Source organism: Lemur catta, chromosome 7, assembly GCF_020740605.2.
Source record: "Lemur catta isolate mLemCat1 chromosome 7, mLemCat1.pri, whole genome shotgun sequence".
Taxonomy (NCBI): Eukaryota; Metazoa; Chordata; class Mammalia; order Primates; family Lemuridae; genus Lemur; species Lemur catta.
In genome coordinates this window covers 99,769,096-99,783,013 of record NC_059134.1, presented here as the reverse complement: position 1 = coordinate 99,783,013, position 13,918 = coordinate 99,769,096, and the positions used below count along the sequence as shown (strand labels likewise).

The following is a 13,918-nucleotide window of genomic DNA, read 5'->3' as shown; positions in this document are numbered from 1 at the left end:
CCTGGCCTCAAGGAACCCTCCCACTTTGGCCTCCCAAAGTTCTAAGATTAAAGATGTGATCCACTGCGCCCAGCTTATTTTATTTATTTTATAAATAATGTTATTTTTTTCATCATAGTATACCCTTGGCACTGGTTTTTGTACTGTTTTATTTTTAACTCTGAAAACTCTGGACTTTGTGTAACATACAGAATTCTAATTTGGACTTAGCTGTGCGACTGACTGTAGGCAAGTCATTTAAGTTCTTTGTGCCCTGGTTTCTGCATTGGAAAATGTGGCTTATAACAGTTCTGTCTCATAGTTTTAGGATAATTTGAGTTATATACAAACACTTAAAACAGTTCCTGGTAAATAGTAAAAACCACATAAATATTCATTAAATATGATACAAACAAACATGCCAGCTTGGGAAAACCAGTAAGCAAAGGAGTCAGGAAATTCCAAGTTCATTATCAAAGCTCTTCACTCACAAAACTTTAATCCAGATGCCCTTGTTGTCTCCTACCCTTGCTGCCATCCCAGTGTCTCCAGGGAGTAAGTAGAAATAAAGCTCCTATCCCACCTCTTGAGCATTTTTCCCTCCCTTAGAAGGCCTGTAATCTCCTAGCATGTCATCCCCCTCTCCTCAGAAGTGATTAAGGGGCCAGGCTCCAAAGAGGATTAAAGAAACAGTCTGTGGGGTGCATTGGGCAGGAGTACTCTATTCTGAGTTCAACTACCTTGTTCTCTTAAGAATCACCACCATGGCCCTTGTGCCTGGGAGCAGTGAGGAGGATGGGCCTTGGGCTAGAGATAGCCCAGGCTCCTCCAAGCACCCAGAAAGTCCCAGGCTGACCAACTCTCTGCGGAAGGACAGAGGAGAGATTGGGAGGGTTGAAGGGCACCAGGATATTCAGGTTAGTACCTACCCACCCAGTGTCCTGCAGCTGGCTCATCCTCCAATTTGCCCCAGCCTCCCTGCTGTCTCTACTCAGGTTGTTTCTCAAAAGTCCCACCTGCCCTCTATTGTGGTGGAAGCCTCTGAGGTGAATGAAGAAGAGAATGGGGATCTCCAGTGGCCCCATGAGGAGCTGCTGCTGCTCACAGATGGTGAGGAAGAGGAGGCTGAGGCCTTCTTCCAGGACGAAAGTGAAGAGCCAGGTGAAGGCGGTGGATGGATCAGTGGGGCCATTGTGACCTGGATGTTCTGGGTAGGGCCAAGAGGGAAAACTCAGCAGTATCCCCTGCATTCATCAGTGCCAGGCACAGAGTAGGTGCTAAATAAAGGTGGTGAAGAAAGATGTAGAAGACCAAAGTCAAGGCAGTTGGCAAAGCTGGTGAACATTAGAGGACAGTTCTGGTGTCAGAATGGGTAACACTCTTTAATCTGTACTTTTTTTTTTTTTTTGAGACAGAGTGTCACTCTGTTGCCCGGGCTAGAGTGCTGTGGCATCAGCCTAGCTCACAGCAACCTCAAACTCCTGGGCTCAAGCAATGCTCCTGCCTCAGCCTCCCTAGTAGCTGGGACTACCGGCATGCACCACCATGCCCGGCTAATTTTTTCTCTAAGTATTTTTAGTTGTCCATATAATTTCTTTCTATTTTTAGTAGAGACGGGGTCTCACTCTTGCTCAGGCTGGTCTCCAACTCCTGAGCTCAAACGGTCCACCTGCCTCGGCCTCCCAGAGTGCTAGGATTACAAGTGTGAGCCACTGCGCCAGGCCTTTTAATCTGTACTTTTAATATTTTCCTTCTGTGTATACTCTTATAGAAGTTACCTTTTTTTGAGCATTTACTATGTGCCAGGCACTGTGCTAAATACCTTTAACTCATGATTTTCAGAACCACCCAATGAAGTAGATACTCTCTTTATAAATGAAGAAACAGGCTGTAAAGTTAGGCTCTTAATCATATTATAATTTGCTCTTATTTTCCATAAACAAAAAATTACACAGATTAGTTTTACAACTTTTTTTTCAACACAGGTCTTGCTTTGTCACCCAGGGTAGAGCGCAGTGGCCAGATCATAACTCATTGTAACCTCGAACTCCTGGGTTCAAGTGGTTCTCCTACCTCAGCATCCAGCGAGGCTAGGACTATAGGTGCACACCCCTAGACACTGCTAATTCTTATATTTTGTGGTGATGAGGTATTACTATGGTGCCCAGGCTGGTCTTGAACTCCTGGCCTCAAGCAATCCTCCCATCTTGGTCTCCCAAAATGTTGGGATTACAGGCATGGGCCACTGCACCTGGCCAGTTTTATAATCTTTTAAAAAATTCAATATTCCCAAGCAAGCATACTGACAAGAAAAAAAATAAAAATTCAATAATATATTAGGCATATATTTCACTGTTAATGGGTTCTCTCCCCTCCCCCACCAGGCTGGGCTTGGAGCCCACAGAACCCTAGGTCACCCTTAAGAACATTTAATGTTGGACTCAGCTGGGGGCAGGAAGAACAAGATGCCTCCTGGATTCCTGAGGACACAGAGTACCAGGAAGCCCCCAACTTCTGTTCTTTTTGGGACCCAGCAATAAGCTCCTATGCCTGCAGAAGCCGTTTTGTGGAATATTCTCATCTCCTGCCTCCAAGTAGCTTTGAGGGTAAGTACTGTTGTCTCTCCCTCAAATATTTCACCTAGGTTTATTTATGAAGCCCTTCTACCTCACACCTTCCCGTTTTACAGGTGAGAAAAATGAGGCTTAGAGGTCAGGCCACCTGGATTACACAAGTAAATGCTGAGATTTCGATTGAGTTTCTGTTTGCTGCTTTTAGGAGCTCCAGGTAGTTGTAAGTGGGTTATGATCCACATGTACCTTCTCTTTTCAGCATTCAACTTGTGCTTGGCACTGCTAAATGTTTAAGTATGTAATCTCCATAACTCCAGGTATTATTTCCACTCTGCAGATGAGTAAACTGGGGCACAAAAACATTCAATAATGTGCACCCAGCTAGTAAATGTGGAAGCCAGAACTCAAATTCTTTTTCAGCCATCTGTCTTGCAAAGACAATGCTCTTTCCAGCCCTCTTTGCCCAGGAGAAACACTAATAACAGTCAGGACCAAAATGTCTTTACTAATGACAGCCCTGAACCAAGTAAGCAAAGTAGGTGATACCCCTGAAAGGGCCTAGCTCCTGTACAGTGACAGTCCAGCCTTGGGACCCTTGCTCTAGGCAGGGGAGCCGCACATCAGGGTCCTCATCTGAGAACTGAATCAGGGTCCCCTGGGGGCTTAGGACCCTGAGACATTCTGATAGTAGCTGGTAAGCCCCAGGCAGACCACCTCGGGCGACAGCATCCCAGGTGCCCTTGTCCAACAGTAGCTGGAAGGAGCCTGAGGAAGCCACAGGCCCCAGGTTCTGGGCATCAGCCTGTATGAAGCGGAGGTAGGAGGCAGGGTGCCCAGGGGATAGAGGTGTTTGGCTTCGACCACCCTCCAGGAGGTTGTTCATGTGGGCCACAGCCACAGGAGATAAGTCCACCCCCAGCACATCCACTGGGTGTGGAGATTTGGTGTACAGGCCTGTGCACAGGCTGGAGGTTCCACAGCCCACATCCAGCACCCGCAGTGGACTGGCAGCCCGTGCTTCCTGCAGCAACGGCAGTAGGAGCCCCTGAACCTCCTCGTATCCAAAGAACCAGTCGAAGGTGGGGACACTTCCTAGACGAGGCCGGGCGTGAAGTTGATCCCAGAGGCAGCGGTCTGCCAGGCAGCTACCAGCCAGGGAGCCTGTGAACACGGGTGGAGGGTACGTGTCATCCGATGTCCAAGTTCTATCTCACCGCTCCAAAAACGGCGCATATGTACCCTGGGGTTTCAAGAGCCACAATTTCAGGGACTAGGCTCCCAGGTCACTAAGAATCCTCCTTGCCCTCCCACTGTGCCTCCACACTCCCTACCCGCAAAGGTGCGGCGGGTCCCAGCCACCAGGCTCCGCACGTGGAACGTTCGCCGCAACGCTGCCATCCGGAGGTCCAGGCAAGGTCAGCCAAAGAACTTTATGGGAAATGCCGACCGCACTCCAGCCAGGGGTATCAGGGTCAAAGGAAGATCTGCAAATTCCGCGTCGTGGAAGAACGCCTACAGCCTCCCCGAACTCCGCAGCCTCAGAATAAAGAACGCGGACAAAGACCTAGTACGGTAGAAACGGCCTTTATTGGTTGCAACGCGAAGTGCAAGAGCAGGGGATAGGATAGGACAGCTCCCGCTTCTGGGGCGGCGTCCGTCGTCCTGAAATTAAAGGAGAAGGCGTGAGCACCCCGGTCGGAGCACGCTGGATCTCGGTTCTGCTCAGTTTCAAGAAACCCGGTGTCCCGGCGCTTGAGGATAGAACCGGTGGACGGGAAGCCGCCGGCACCGAAGACATGACGCCGAGGGGGCCGGAGCCCTTTCACTCTGCCTCCGTACATAACGGGGAGCGGGACCACACGCCCGGTCCCCGCCAAGAAAAGGAGGGTCCGCAGGCCCGGCCCAGCCCCAAATCCCCGCACTGGCGCCTCGGTCCCCCGACAGCATACACACTTACCCTACTGCCACCCTTGGAAAGACCTCAGTGCCAGCCCAGCTACATTATATAGCCCCGCGACCCGCCCCCGAGCTGCGATTGGCCCTCGGAGGGCTGAGGGGCGGAGCTCTGCCAACCCTGGGCGGAGCGGAAGTGCGGACCCCGCGTCACGCTGAGACCATGGGGGCTCCTGGGGGAAAGATCAACCGGCCCCGAACGGTGACTGCGCGGGGGCCGCGATTTTGTTTCCCCAAACCTCCTGGAGTCTTCTTGTCTCACCCGAGATGGGATTGATGGGAGGCCAGGGTCTCCGGGCATAGCTGTCCCAGGTTGCCGTGCGCCGCCTCGGTCTCATTCGCATGTTTCTCCCACGCAGGAACTGAAGAAGAAGCTGTTCAAGCGCCGGCGGGTGTTGAACCGGGAGCGGCGACTGAAGCACCAGGTGGTTGGGGCTGTGATAGACGAGGGGCTGATCACGCGGCACCACCTCAAGAAGCGGGCGTGAGTACCAAACCCTCTTCCCTTTGGTCCTCCCCACCGAGCCTTCCCCTCCTTGTGGAACTCCGGATCAACCAACACCGCTCTGCTTTCCTCGTGCACTCACGTCTATGAGGGAAATAGTTGTTGGCTGTGTTAGTTCCTAAACTCTGCTAGCCTCTCGATACCAGTAGCTGACAACCTTTCTTGGGTCTTGGACTCTATTGAGAATCTCAGAAAAGTTGTCGACTCCCCCACCTACAGTAACATTGTACGTTCACATAGATTTTTTATAAGTAAACTTATTTTTACATACAGAAAAGTGCACATATAAGTGCATACAAGAATTTTCCCAAAGGTACACATAGGATTTCCTTAGAAGTTTCAAGGACCCCTGAGTCTTGGGGAAGAGTTTTCATTCATTAACTACTTTCTACATCCTTTCAATGGCTTCTTCAGTATAAATATTTAGAGTTTCTTTTTCCTTTTTGGAGACAGGGTCTTGCTCTATCACCCGGGCTAGAGTGCTGTGGCCTCAGCCTAGCTCACAGCAACCTCAAACTCCTGGGCTCAAGAAATCCTTCTGCCCGAGCCTCCCAAGTTGCTGGGACTACAGACATGCGCCACCATGCCCGGCTAATTTTGTCTATATATTTTTAGTTGTCCAGCTAATTTCTTTCTATTTTATAGTAGAAATGGGGTCTTGCTCTTGCTCAGGCTAGTTTCGAACTCCTAAGCTCAAAAGTTCCTCCTGCCTCGGCCTCCCAGAGTGCTAGGATTATAGGCATGAGCCACCACACCTGGCCTGCAGCCTCTAACTTTTGGGCTCAAATGGTCCTCTTGCCTCATCCTCCTGAGTAGCTCTGGGACTACAGGCGTGTGCTACCATGCCCAGTTAATTTTTCTGTTTTGTGTAGAGTTGGGGGTCTCCCTCTCGCTTAGGCTAGTCTCGAACTGGCCTCAAGCAATCCTTCTGCCTAGGCCTCCCAAAGTGCTAGGATTACAGACGTGAGCCACTGCACCCAACCTAGAGTTTCTACTACATACTAAATTTTAACATTTAACATTAACTACTTTATTTAATACTTAATCCTGAGATATGTGTTGAGATTAGTGTTAAGTATGTTAAAGTCTAAGTATTGGAGAGACTTAACTCACGACCTTAGAGCTCAGACTTTCAGACAGTTATGTGATTTGAATACAAAGGTCTTTTCCATAGACAGAACCATTTGTGTGACATAGGTCAGTTCAGGTTAACCTTGATATCTTTGCTCCTACCTACCCTTCAGGTCCAGTGCACGTGCCAACATTACTCTTTCGGGGAAGAAGCGCAGGAAACTCCTCCAGCAGATCCGGCTTGCCCAGAAAGAGAAGGCAGCCATGGAAGGTGAGGCTGGGGCACAGAAGTGGGTGAAGGGGAGCCTGGATTTATTTGGGTTCTTTAATGCTTCCTCTTTCCCTTTACTCAGTGGAAGCTCCTTCAAAGCCAGCCAGAACTAGTGAAGCACAGCCCAAACGGCAAAAGAAGACAAACCCCCCCCAGGATGTAGACATGAAGGACCTTGAAGATGAGAGCTAAAGTTCTTACCTTTTTCACCAGGATATTCTCAGCTGGAGCCATAAGGACTACGGAGGTTGTTTCAGAGGACTTTGGAGAAAGCATTGGCCCTTTTCAACTCTCCCCAGATTCCTCTTCCATAATGGCTTACTGACCTCCCCTGGAGGGATGTGTTGGGAGGGAAGAGGGTACAAAAGAAAGATTGGAGAGGGGTCTGCCCAGTAGTCAACTCCATTTGTAATAAAGCCCTAGACCTCTGACTGACATGTGTGTGGTTAAATGTAGGACCATGGATGGACCATGAAGAGATTGTGGAGTGTAGAAGCAAGACAGTCAGGAAGCAAGACCCACAGAGCTTGCTTAAGCAAATGCAACAAGAAGCCAGCCTCTGTGTTGGTCCTGTCTCCTTAGTGAATGACACTCTAACTTTCCATTTCTGCCAAAAATAACGATTATTTTAGGGCTGACAGAAGAGGTAAGAGTCGTGATACCAGTTCTGCCACTGCCCCTGTATGACGAGGGTGGGCAAGTCACTTTACCTCATGTTTCTCTTGCTTCCATTGCTGGATTATGTTTTCAATAAAATGAAGACCCAACATTATTTTTCCCTTTTAACATTCAAAACTTCTGGGTTTTTTTGTTTGTTTGTTTGAAACAAGGTCTTGCTCTGTTGCCCAGGCTAGAGTACAGTGGCGTGATTATAGCTAAGTGCAACCTCAAACTCCTGGGCTCAAGAGATCCTCTTTCCTCAGCCTCCTAAGTAGCTACCATTTTTAGTAGAGACAGTGTCTTGCTATTGCCCAGGCTGGTCTTGAACTCCTGGCCTCAAGTGATCCTCCTGCTTTGGGCTCACTTCAGGCTTGAACTCCTGGGCTCAAGCGATCCTTCTGCTCAGCCCTCAGGCAGCAGGGAGGGACCACAGGTGCACACCACCATGCCCAGCTAATTTTTTTTGTAGAGACAAGATCTGCTATGCCTTGGCCTCCCAAAGTGCTAGGATTACAAGTATGAGCCACTGCCTGGCTGACAACTTTTTAAAGTGCTTTACTATACAACAACCACCGTCCTAATACAGATCTCAGACAGATACTGTGATACTATCCCCATTTTACAGATGCAGAAACCAAGATAAAGAAAAAGCCCATGGTCACTAGCTAGAAAATGATAGAAGGACTTGGGTACAGGCAGCCTAGCTCCAGAGTCCTTCAAACTGCCTCTTGTCACTGATGTCATTCAAAGAGGAGTTTCTGCATCTGGCATTATGCTAAGCCTTTTACATAAATTATCTCAAGTGATCTTCACAAAAAGTTTGTGAGATACAGGCATCATGCTCATTTTACAGACAAGAAAACAGGCTCCAAACAACTGGGTCACTTGCTTAGAGTTATATTGCTAATAAATGGCAGATATGAATCCAGATCTGTCCAGCTCCAAAACAAGCATTCTTAGATTGTGGAATCCTTAGAAATTGTCTCATATTTACTGTTCTAGAACAGTGCTAGGTAATAGGTAATAGAAACACTTGTGTAAGTGATTGAACTTCTAAAATTAAGAATAAATAAAGACCCATAAATGACGTAAATTAGTCATTTTACTTTTAAAGCACAATCATTTCAAAAATATCTTTAATACCTACCATCTGGTGCATTCTAACTCACTCCCATTGATAGCACTAAGCCTTCTGGGTAGCATAGATCTCAGAACTTACTTTCCTATTTATTCACTCAACAACAATTAAGAATCTACTACAAGCCAGGCAGACACTGTTGTAGGTGATAAGGATATAGCTTTTAACAAAATAGGTGAAGTCCCTGTTGTCAAAGAGCTTATTTTCTGGTGTTCATTCAACAAAGATAATAAAAATAGCTAATGTTTATATAGTGCTTACCATTCATTGCAGGCACCAAGTAACATGCAATGAACACACTACCTTGTTTCAATTTTCATAACAACTCTGTGAGGTAGCTGTACTATTACCTCCTCATTTCCAGAAGAGGGAATGGGCATAGAGTGGATAAGTAAAGTACACAGCTAGTACGTGGAACAGCTGGAACTTAAATCTAGGTAAATTGGCTCCGTACATAGTTGACAAGCTCCGTTTCTGCCAAGTATGGGGATGTGAGTTAGACGAAGGTCCCTAAGCTGGGAAGTTGGGAAGAGAGCAAAGCCTAAACAAAGGAGACTGATATGAGGATGTACCCACCTGCGACTGGGAGGATACCTTTAGCCCAATGCGCTTCGGGTTCACTCTCCTTCCCTCTCTTCTATTCATCTTTTATGAATTTTTTCTTCTTTTCATCTCTTTTTCGCATTTGCCCTTCCCTTCCCTTTAGTTGCTTTTTACATCGTCACTGGTTATTGATTAAAATGTTTCCTAGTGCTTCATTTTTTAAAAGCTCCTGAGTTGAACATTTTGTATTTTTGGCATTAGGAAAAATAATTAAATCCTATTGTGAAAGGCCGCGGCTTTCTCTAGCCTGTGTGTCAATGGCCCTTTGAAAAAAATAGTTGCGTCGAAGGCGGGTCAGTTTCCGCTGTCATTGCCTGGGTTTTGCTCTAGGACTCCGACGCGGTGCGGAACCAATGTATGAGGGTCGCGGATATCGCCGGATTAATTTTCCTGAGAGGCCTCGTCGCTGATTCCTTTCGAGTTTCCCTGCGCCTGCGCCTGCGCCTGCTGCCTTCTCTCCGCCGCTCCTGCTTCGGGCTCGGGATAGGGCTCCGGGATGTCCGCGTTGTGCGACCCTCCCGGGGCCCCAGGGCCTCCCGGGCCTGCCCCAGCCACCCACGGTCCTGCGCCTCTCAGGTAGTCAGAGCCCCTGGCATCTTCCTCCACCGCGCGGCCCCGCGCCGATCCCCCAGCCTTTTGGGCAGAAACCCGGATCCTACCTCGAGAACTCGCGACAGGGTTCTCAGAGATTCCTGGTCGTGTCCCTCCAGAACTCATGGATTGCCTTACCAAACCCCGGGCTCCAGTGCCTGCCCTCCCAAGACCTTGGTCCTACCTGACCCTAGACCCTGGCCTTGCTCTCCCAAGAGTCGGGGATAACAGGACTCTTGGGAATCCAGCTGCCCTGCTCCTATTAGAACCGAGGGAACAGACACAGGGCCTTGACTTCACGGAGACGCCCTGAGACCCCAGGCCCAGAACCCACTAAATGCTTCCTTCTAGCTTTTCTATTTCACCCTGGAGGAGACACTGTCTTGTGTTAGGGTTTTTTTTTTTTTTTTGCTTGTTTGTTTGTTTCTGGAACCAGAGTGGAATGGCATGGTCAGAGCCCTATCAGTTCCTAGAGGATGATGTCGTCTTTGACAGAAAAGGTGATAAGAGAAAGGGCATTTTCCTCTTTGTAACACTGGCTTCTGAACCTCTAAGACTGGACCCATATGTTTTGTGAGGGGGAAGGGTTGAAAAGCGTTATTGCCCCGTCTGTGCCCTGGAACACCTTGAATCCCAGGCACATGGAGGGTGCTGGGTAGGTGGTGGTTGTTGCAGTGGTAGGGTTAGGGTTAGGATGTTAGCAGAATGTCTGAAGAAACAGGTGTTAGGAGGGAGAGCCCTTAATGAGGGGCTTACAATTTTCTTTCCATTAAGAGCAGATTCCAATGTGCTTGTGGTGTTGGGGATAGTGTTGTGAAGCTGGAAAGTTGTTTTTAAAGCAGATGTTATAGACTTTTTCAATTCAACAAATATTTATCAAGTACTTCCTATATACTCAGTACCTCAAAAGAAGGAGATTCCGTGTTGAAGAGCACAGAAATGGTTCCGACCTTCTTGGAACATATAGTCTGATTACTTAATTTTAATTTCCTTATCTGTAAAGTGGGGTCATAATGCTACCTACCTTACTGAAGCATTGTCAGGATTGAAATAATACAAAGTATTTAAAAGAGTGCCTGACACATTCTGTTACCTGTTATTGATATTATTGTTATTGAAAGAAAAATAGCATTTATTCAGTGATTAGTGTGAACCAGGTATGGTACTTAAGTGCTTTACAAACATTCTCTTTTGAGGGAAGAATAGGTATTATCCCTATTTTACATAGAAAGAAACTGAAGCTCACAGAGGAAGTGTAACTTGCTTAACATCTCACAACACTCCAGATCTGTTTTCTCTTGCTTCCTTACAGTGCTCAGGAGCTGTCCCAGGAAATCAAGGCTTTTCTGACTGGCGTAGACCCCGTTCTGGGCCACCAACTCTCAGCCCGGGAACATGCTCGCTGTGGTCTCCTCCTGCTCCGTTCTTTGCCACCTGCTCGGGCTGCCGTGCTCGACCACTTGAGAGGTGTCTTTGATGAGAGTGTCCGGGCCCACCTAGCTGCCCTGGATGAAAGCCCTGTGGCTGGTCCACCTCACCTTCGTCCACCTCCACCCTCCCATGTCCCTGCTGGGGGACCTGGTCTAGAGGACGTGGTGCAGGAAGTGCAGCAGGTGCTGTCTGAGTTTATCCGGGCTAACCCAAAGGCCTGGGCGCCTGTGATTAGTGCCTGGTCCATTGACCTCATGGGGCAACTGAGCAGCACGTACTCAGGCCAACACCAGCGTGTGCCCCATGCCACTGGCTCTCTCAATGAACTGCTGCAGCTGTGGATGGGCTGTAGGGCCACGCGCACGTTAATGGACATCTATGTGCAGTGCCTTTCAGCTCTCATTGGTAGCTGCCCAGATGCTTGTGTGGATGCCTTGCTGGATACTTCTGTTCAGCATTCCCCACACTTTGACTGGGTTGTGGCACATATTGGCTCCTCTTTTCCCGGCACCATCATCTCCCGGGTCCTCTCCTGTGGCCTTAAGGACTTCTGTGTCCATGGTGGGGCTGGAGGTGGAGCTGGTGGTAGTGGTGGAAGCTCTTCTCAAACCCCCTCTACAGATCCTTTCCCTGGATCTCCTGCCATCCCTGGAGAGAAACGGGTGCCCAAGATTGCCTCAGTTGTAGGTATCTTAGGGCACCTGGCCTCCCGCCATGGAGACAGCATCCGACGAGAGCTCCTACGAATGTTCCATGATAGCCTGGCAGGGGGGACTGGGGCCCGGAGTGGGGACCCCTCCCTTCAGGCCACAGTTCCCTTCCTACTGCAGCTGGCGGTCATGTCACCAGCTTTGTTGGGCACAGTCTCTGGAGAGCTCGTGGATTGCCTCAAGCCCCCAGCTGTGCTGAGCCAGCTGCAGCAGCACCTGCAGGGATTTCCCCGAGAGGAGCTGGACAACATGCTAAACCTGGCCGTGCACCTAGTGAGCCAGGCCTCTGGGGCAGGTGCCTACCGTCTGCTGCAGTTCCTGGTAGACACAGCTATGCCTGCTTCAGTCATTACCACCCAGGGCCTGGCTGTGCCAGACACCGTGCGTGAGGCCTGTGACCGGCTAATCCAGCTGTTGCTGCTGCACCTGCAAAAACTGGTTCATCACCGGGGAGGGTCTCTTGGGGAAGGGGTGCTGGGCCCACCCCCACCTCCCCGCCCAGTGCCCTTTTTAGATGCGCTAAGAAACCATGTTGGAGAGTTATGTGGAGAGACTCTACGACTGGAACGGAAGCGCTTCCTCTGGCAGCACCAGCTCTTGGGCCTGCTATCTGTCTATACCCGGCCTAGCTGTGGACCTGAGGCCTTGGGGCATCTACTGAGCCGAGCCCGAAGCCCTGAAGAGTTGAGTTTGGCCACCCAGTTATATGCAGGACTGGTGGTCAGTCTCTCTGGCCTCCTGCCCCTGGCCTTCCGAAGCTGCCTGGCTCGGGTGCATGCAGGGACTTTACCACCTCCATTCACCGCCAGGTTCCTGCGCAACTTGGCACTGCTGGTGGGGTGGGAACAGCAGGGTGGTGAGGGCCCTGCAACCCTGGGGGCCCGGTTTGGGGAGTCTGCCTCAGCCCATTTGTCTGACCTGGCTCCTCTCCTGCTACATCCTGAGGAGGAAGTAGCTGAGGCTGCTGCCTCCCTCCTGGCCATTTGTCCCTTTCCTCTAGAAGCCTTGTCCCCCTCCCAACTCTTGGGACTGGTGAGGGCTGGGGTGCACCGCTTCTTTGCCTCCCTGAGGCTGCATGGCCCTCCGGGTGTGGCCTCAGCCTCCCAGCTTCTCACCCGCCTCTCTCAGACCTCCCCAGCTGGGCTCAAGGCTGTCCTGCAGCTGCTTGTTGAAGGAGCCTTACACCGAGGCAACACAGAACTGTTTGGAGGGGAAGTGGATGGGGACAATGAGACTCTCTCAACTGTATCAACTCCTTTGGCTTCTGCCTCCTTGTTGGACACTAACCGGCGGCACACTGCAGCTGTGCCAGGTCCTGGAGGGATTTGGTCAGTTTTCCACGCTGGAGTCATTGGCCGTGGCTTAAAGCCACCCAAGGTTGTCCAGTCACGAAATCAGCAGGAAGTGACCTATAACACCCAGAGCCTCGTCAGACTCCTGGTTCACTGCTGCAGTGCCCCTGGGGGTGCTGAATGTGGGGGTTGTTGGGCTCCCATCCTGAGCCCGGAGGCAGCCAAAGCAGTGGCAGTGACCTTGGTGGAGAGTGTGTGTCCTGATGCAGCTGGTGCTGAGCTGGCCTGGCCCCCCGAGGAGCACGCCCGGACCACTGTGGAGCGGGACCTCCGCATTGGCCGGCGCTTCCGGGAACAGCCCCTGCTCTTTGAGCTGTTAAAGTTGGTAGCAGCTGCTCCCCCAGCCCTGTGCTACTGCTCCGTGCTGCTGCGGGGGCTGCTGGCCGCCCTCTTGGGCCATTGGGAAGCCTCTCGCCACCCTGACACAGCGCACTCCCCCTGGCACCTGGAGGCGTCCTGTACCCTAGTGGCTGTCATGGCTGAGGGAAGCCTTCTGCCCCCAGCCCTGGGTAATATGCACGAGGTATTTAGCCAGTTGGCACCTTTTGAAGTGCGTCTGCTGCTGCTCAGTGTCTGGGGCTTTCTGCGGGAGCATGGGCCCTTGCCTCAGAAGTTTATCTTCCAGTCTGAGCGTGGCCGCTTCTTCCGGGACTTCTCCAGGGAGGGTGGGGGTGAGGGTGGAGCCCATCTGGCTGTGCTGCACAGTGTCCTCCACCGCAACATCGACCGCCTGGGCCTTTTCTCTGGCCGTTTCCAGGCACCTCCACCGTCCAATCTCCTTCGGCAGGGGACATAGCCTTTTCTATGCTCCGGAAGCCCAGGAAGATTGAGCAGTGAGAGAGAGAAGAGACTAAGGTGCTACAGAAGGGTGGAGATTTCCCTTCTAAGTCCTTGGTCTAAAGAGCGCTGTCACTTTTTTCCTCTCCCACCTTTTTTTCTAAATAAAATTTGCCAAGTTGAGAAAATCAGTCCAGTACTTCTGCCTGATGCTGACAGCGAGCAAAGTCGGACAGCGACTGGCTCTGGAAGGTCCCGCCCCCTGGCTTCGCCGCCGCCAGCATTTCGAGAGTGTACTCCGCCA

General features: G+C 50.5%; 4 protein-coding genes and 1 non-coding gene across 7 annotated transcripts; 3 read left to right on the top strand and 2 right to left on the bottom strand.

The window, feature by feature from the left end:
* Positions 1 to 578: 578 nt before the first annotated feature.
* LBHD1 (LBH domain containing 1) lies at positions 579 to 2,623 on the top strand. Its single transcript, XM_045557066.1, has 3 exons — positions 579 to 896; positions 975 to 1,140; positions 2,364 to 2,623. The coding sequence occupies exons 1-3, from the start codon at positions 744 to 746 to the stop codon at positions 2,621 to 2,623; spliced, it is 579 nt and encodes a 192-aa protein (XP_045413022.1). The 5' UTR covers positions 579 to 743.
* A 414-nt stretch (positions 2,624 to 3,037) lies between these two features.
* Positions 3,038 to 9,049, bottom strand: CSKMT (citrate synthase lysine methyltransferase). Of its 2 annotated transcripts, none has more exons than XM_045555957.1 (3): positions 8,727 to 9,049; positions 3,884 to 5,094; positions 3,038 to 3,713 (listed from the first exon to the last, which is right to left on the bottom strand). In XM_045555957.1, exons 2-3 carry the CDS (start codon positions 3,948 to 3,950, stop codon positions 3,058 to 3,060), a joined length of 723 nt encoding a protein of 240 aa, XP_045411913.1. In that variant the 5' UTR covers positions 3,951 to 5,094; positions 8,727 to 9,049; the 3' UTR covers positions 3,038 to 3,057. The 2 variants fall into 2 exon arrangements, with proteins under 2 accessions (XP_045411913.1, XP_045411912.1); XM_045555956.1 differs by lacking the exon at positions 8,727 to 9,049 and having other exon boundaries at positions 3,884 to 4,214; positions 4,768 to 5,379.
* Positions 4,291 to 4,439, bottom strand: LOC123643119. Its single transcript, XR_006736679.1, has one exon. It is a non-coding gene; the product is annotated as a small nucleolar RNA SNORA57 (small nucleolar RNA).
* Positions 4,616 to 6,787, top strand: C7H11orf98 (chromosome 7 C11orf98 homolog). The gene is made up of 4 exons (XM_045555982.1): positions 4,616 to 4,707; positions 4,865 to 4,989; positions 6,255 to 6,352; positions 6,435 to 6,787. Exons 1-4 carry the CDS (start codon positions 4,669 to 4,671, stop codon positions 6,542 to 6,544), a joined length of 372 nt encoding a protein of 123 aa, XP_045411938.1. The 5' UTR covers positions 4,616 to 4,668; the 3' UTR covers positions 6,545 to 6,787.
* An 88-nt stretch (positions 9,050 to 9,137) lies between the features above and the next one.
* INTS5 (integrator complex subunit 5) lies at positions 9,138 to 13,802 on the top strand. Of its 2 annotated transcripts, none has more exons than XM_045555856.1 (2): positions 9,138 to 9,329; positions 10,657 to 13,802. In XM_045555856.1, exons 1-2 carry the CDS (start codon positions 9,250 to 9,252, stop codon positions 13,631 to 13,633), a joined length of 3,057 nt encoding a protein of 1,018 aa, XP_045411812.1. In that variant the 5' UTR covers positions 9,138 to 9,249; the 3' UTR covers positions 13,634 to 13,802. The 2 variants fall into 2 exon arrangements, with proteins under 2 accessions (XP_045411812.1, XP_045411813.1); XM_045555857.1 differs by lacking the exon at positions 9,138 to 9,329 and adding an exon at positions 9,767 to 9,844.
* The last annotated feature ends 116 nt before the right edge of the window (positions 13,803 to 13,918 follow it).

Bases quoted from the DNA above. Each gene is read 5' to 3' on its own strand.
- CSKMT (XM_045555957.1), bottom strand. From the start codon at position 3,950: ATGGCAGCGTTGCGGCGAACGTTCCACGTGCGGAGCCTGGTGGCTGGG. The intron at 3,714-3,883 runs GTAGGGAGTGTG...CCGTGTTCACAG, and splicing joins GACCCGCCGCACCTTTGCGG to GCTCCCTGGCTGGTAGCTGC.
- LBHD1 (XM_045557066.1), top strand. From the start codon at position 744: ATGGCCCTTGTGCCTGGGAGCAGTGAGGAGGATGGGCCTTGGGCTAGA. The intron at 897-974 runs GTTAGTACCTAC...GTCTCTACTCAG, and splicing joins AAGGGCACCAGGATATTCAG to GTTGTTTCTCAAAAGTCCCA. The intron at 1,141-2,363 runs GTGAAGGCGGTG...CTCCCCCACCAG, and splicing joins GGACGAAAGTGAAGAGCCAG to GCTGGGCTTGGAGCCCACAG.
- C7H11orf98 (XM_045555982.1), top strand. From the start codon at position 4,669: ATGGGGGCTCCTGGGGGAAAGATCAACCGGCCCCGAACG. The intron at 4,708-4,864 runs GTGACTGCGCGG...TCTCCCACGCAG, and splicing joins AGATCAACCGGCCCCGAACG to GAACTGAAGAAGAAGCTGTT. The intron at 6,353-6,434 runs GTGAGGCTGGGG...CCCTTTACTCAG, and splicing joins AGAGAAGGCAGCCATGGAAG to TGGAAGCTCCTTCAAAGCCA.
- INTS5 (XM_045555856.1), top strand. From the start codon at position 9,250: ATGTCCGCGTTGTGCGACCCTCCCGGGGCCCCAGGGCCTCCCGGGCCT. The intron at 9,330-10,656 runs GTAGTCAGAGCC...GCTTCCTTACAG, and splicing joins CACGGTCCTGCGCCTCTCAG to TGCTCAGGAGCTGTCCCAGG.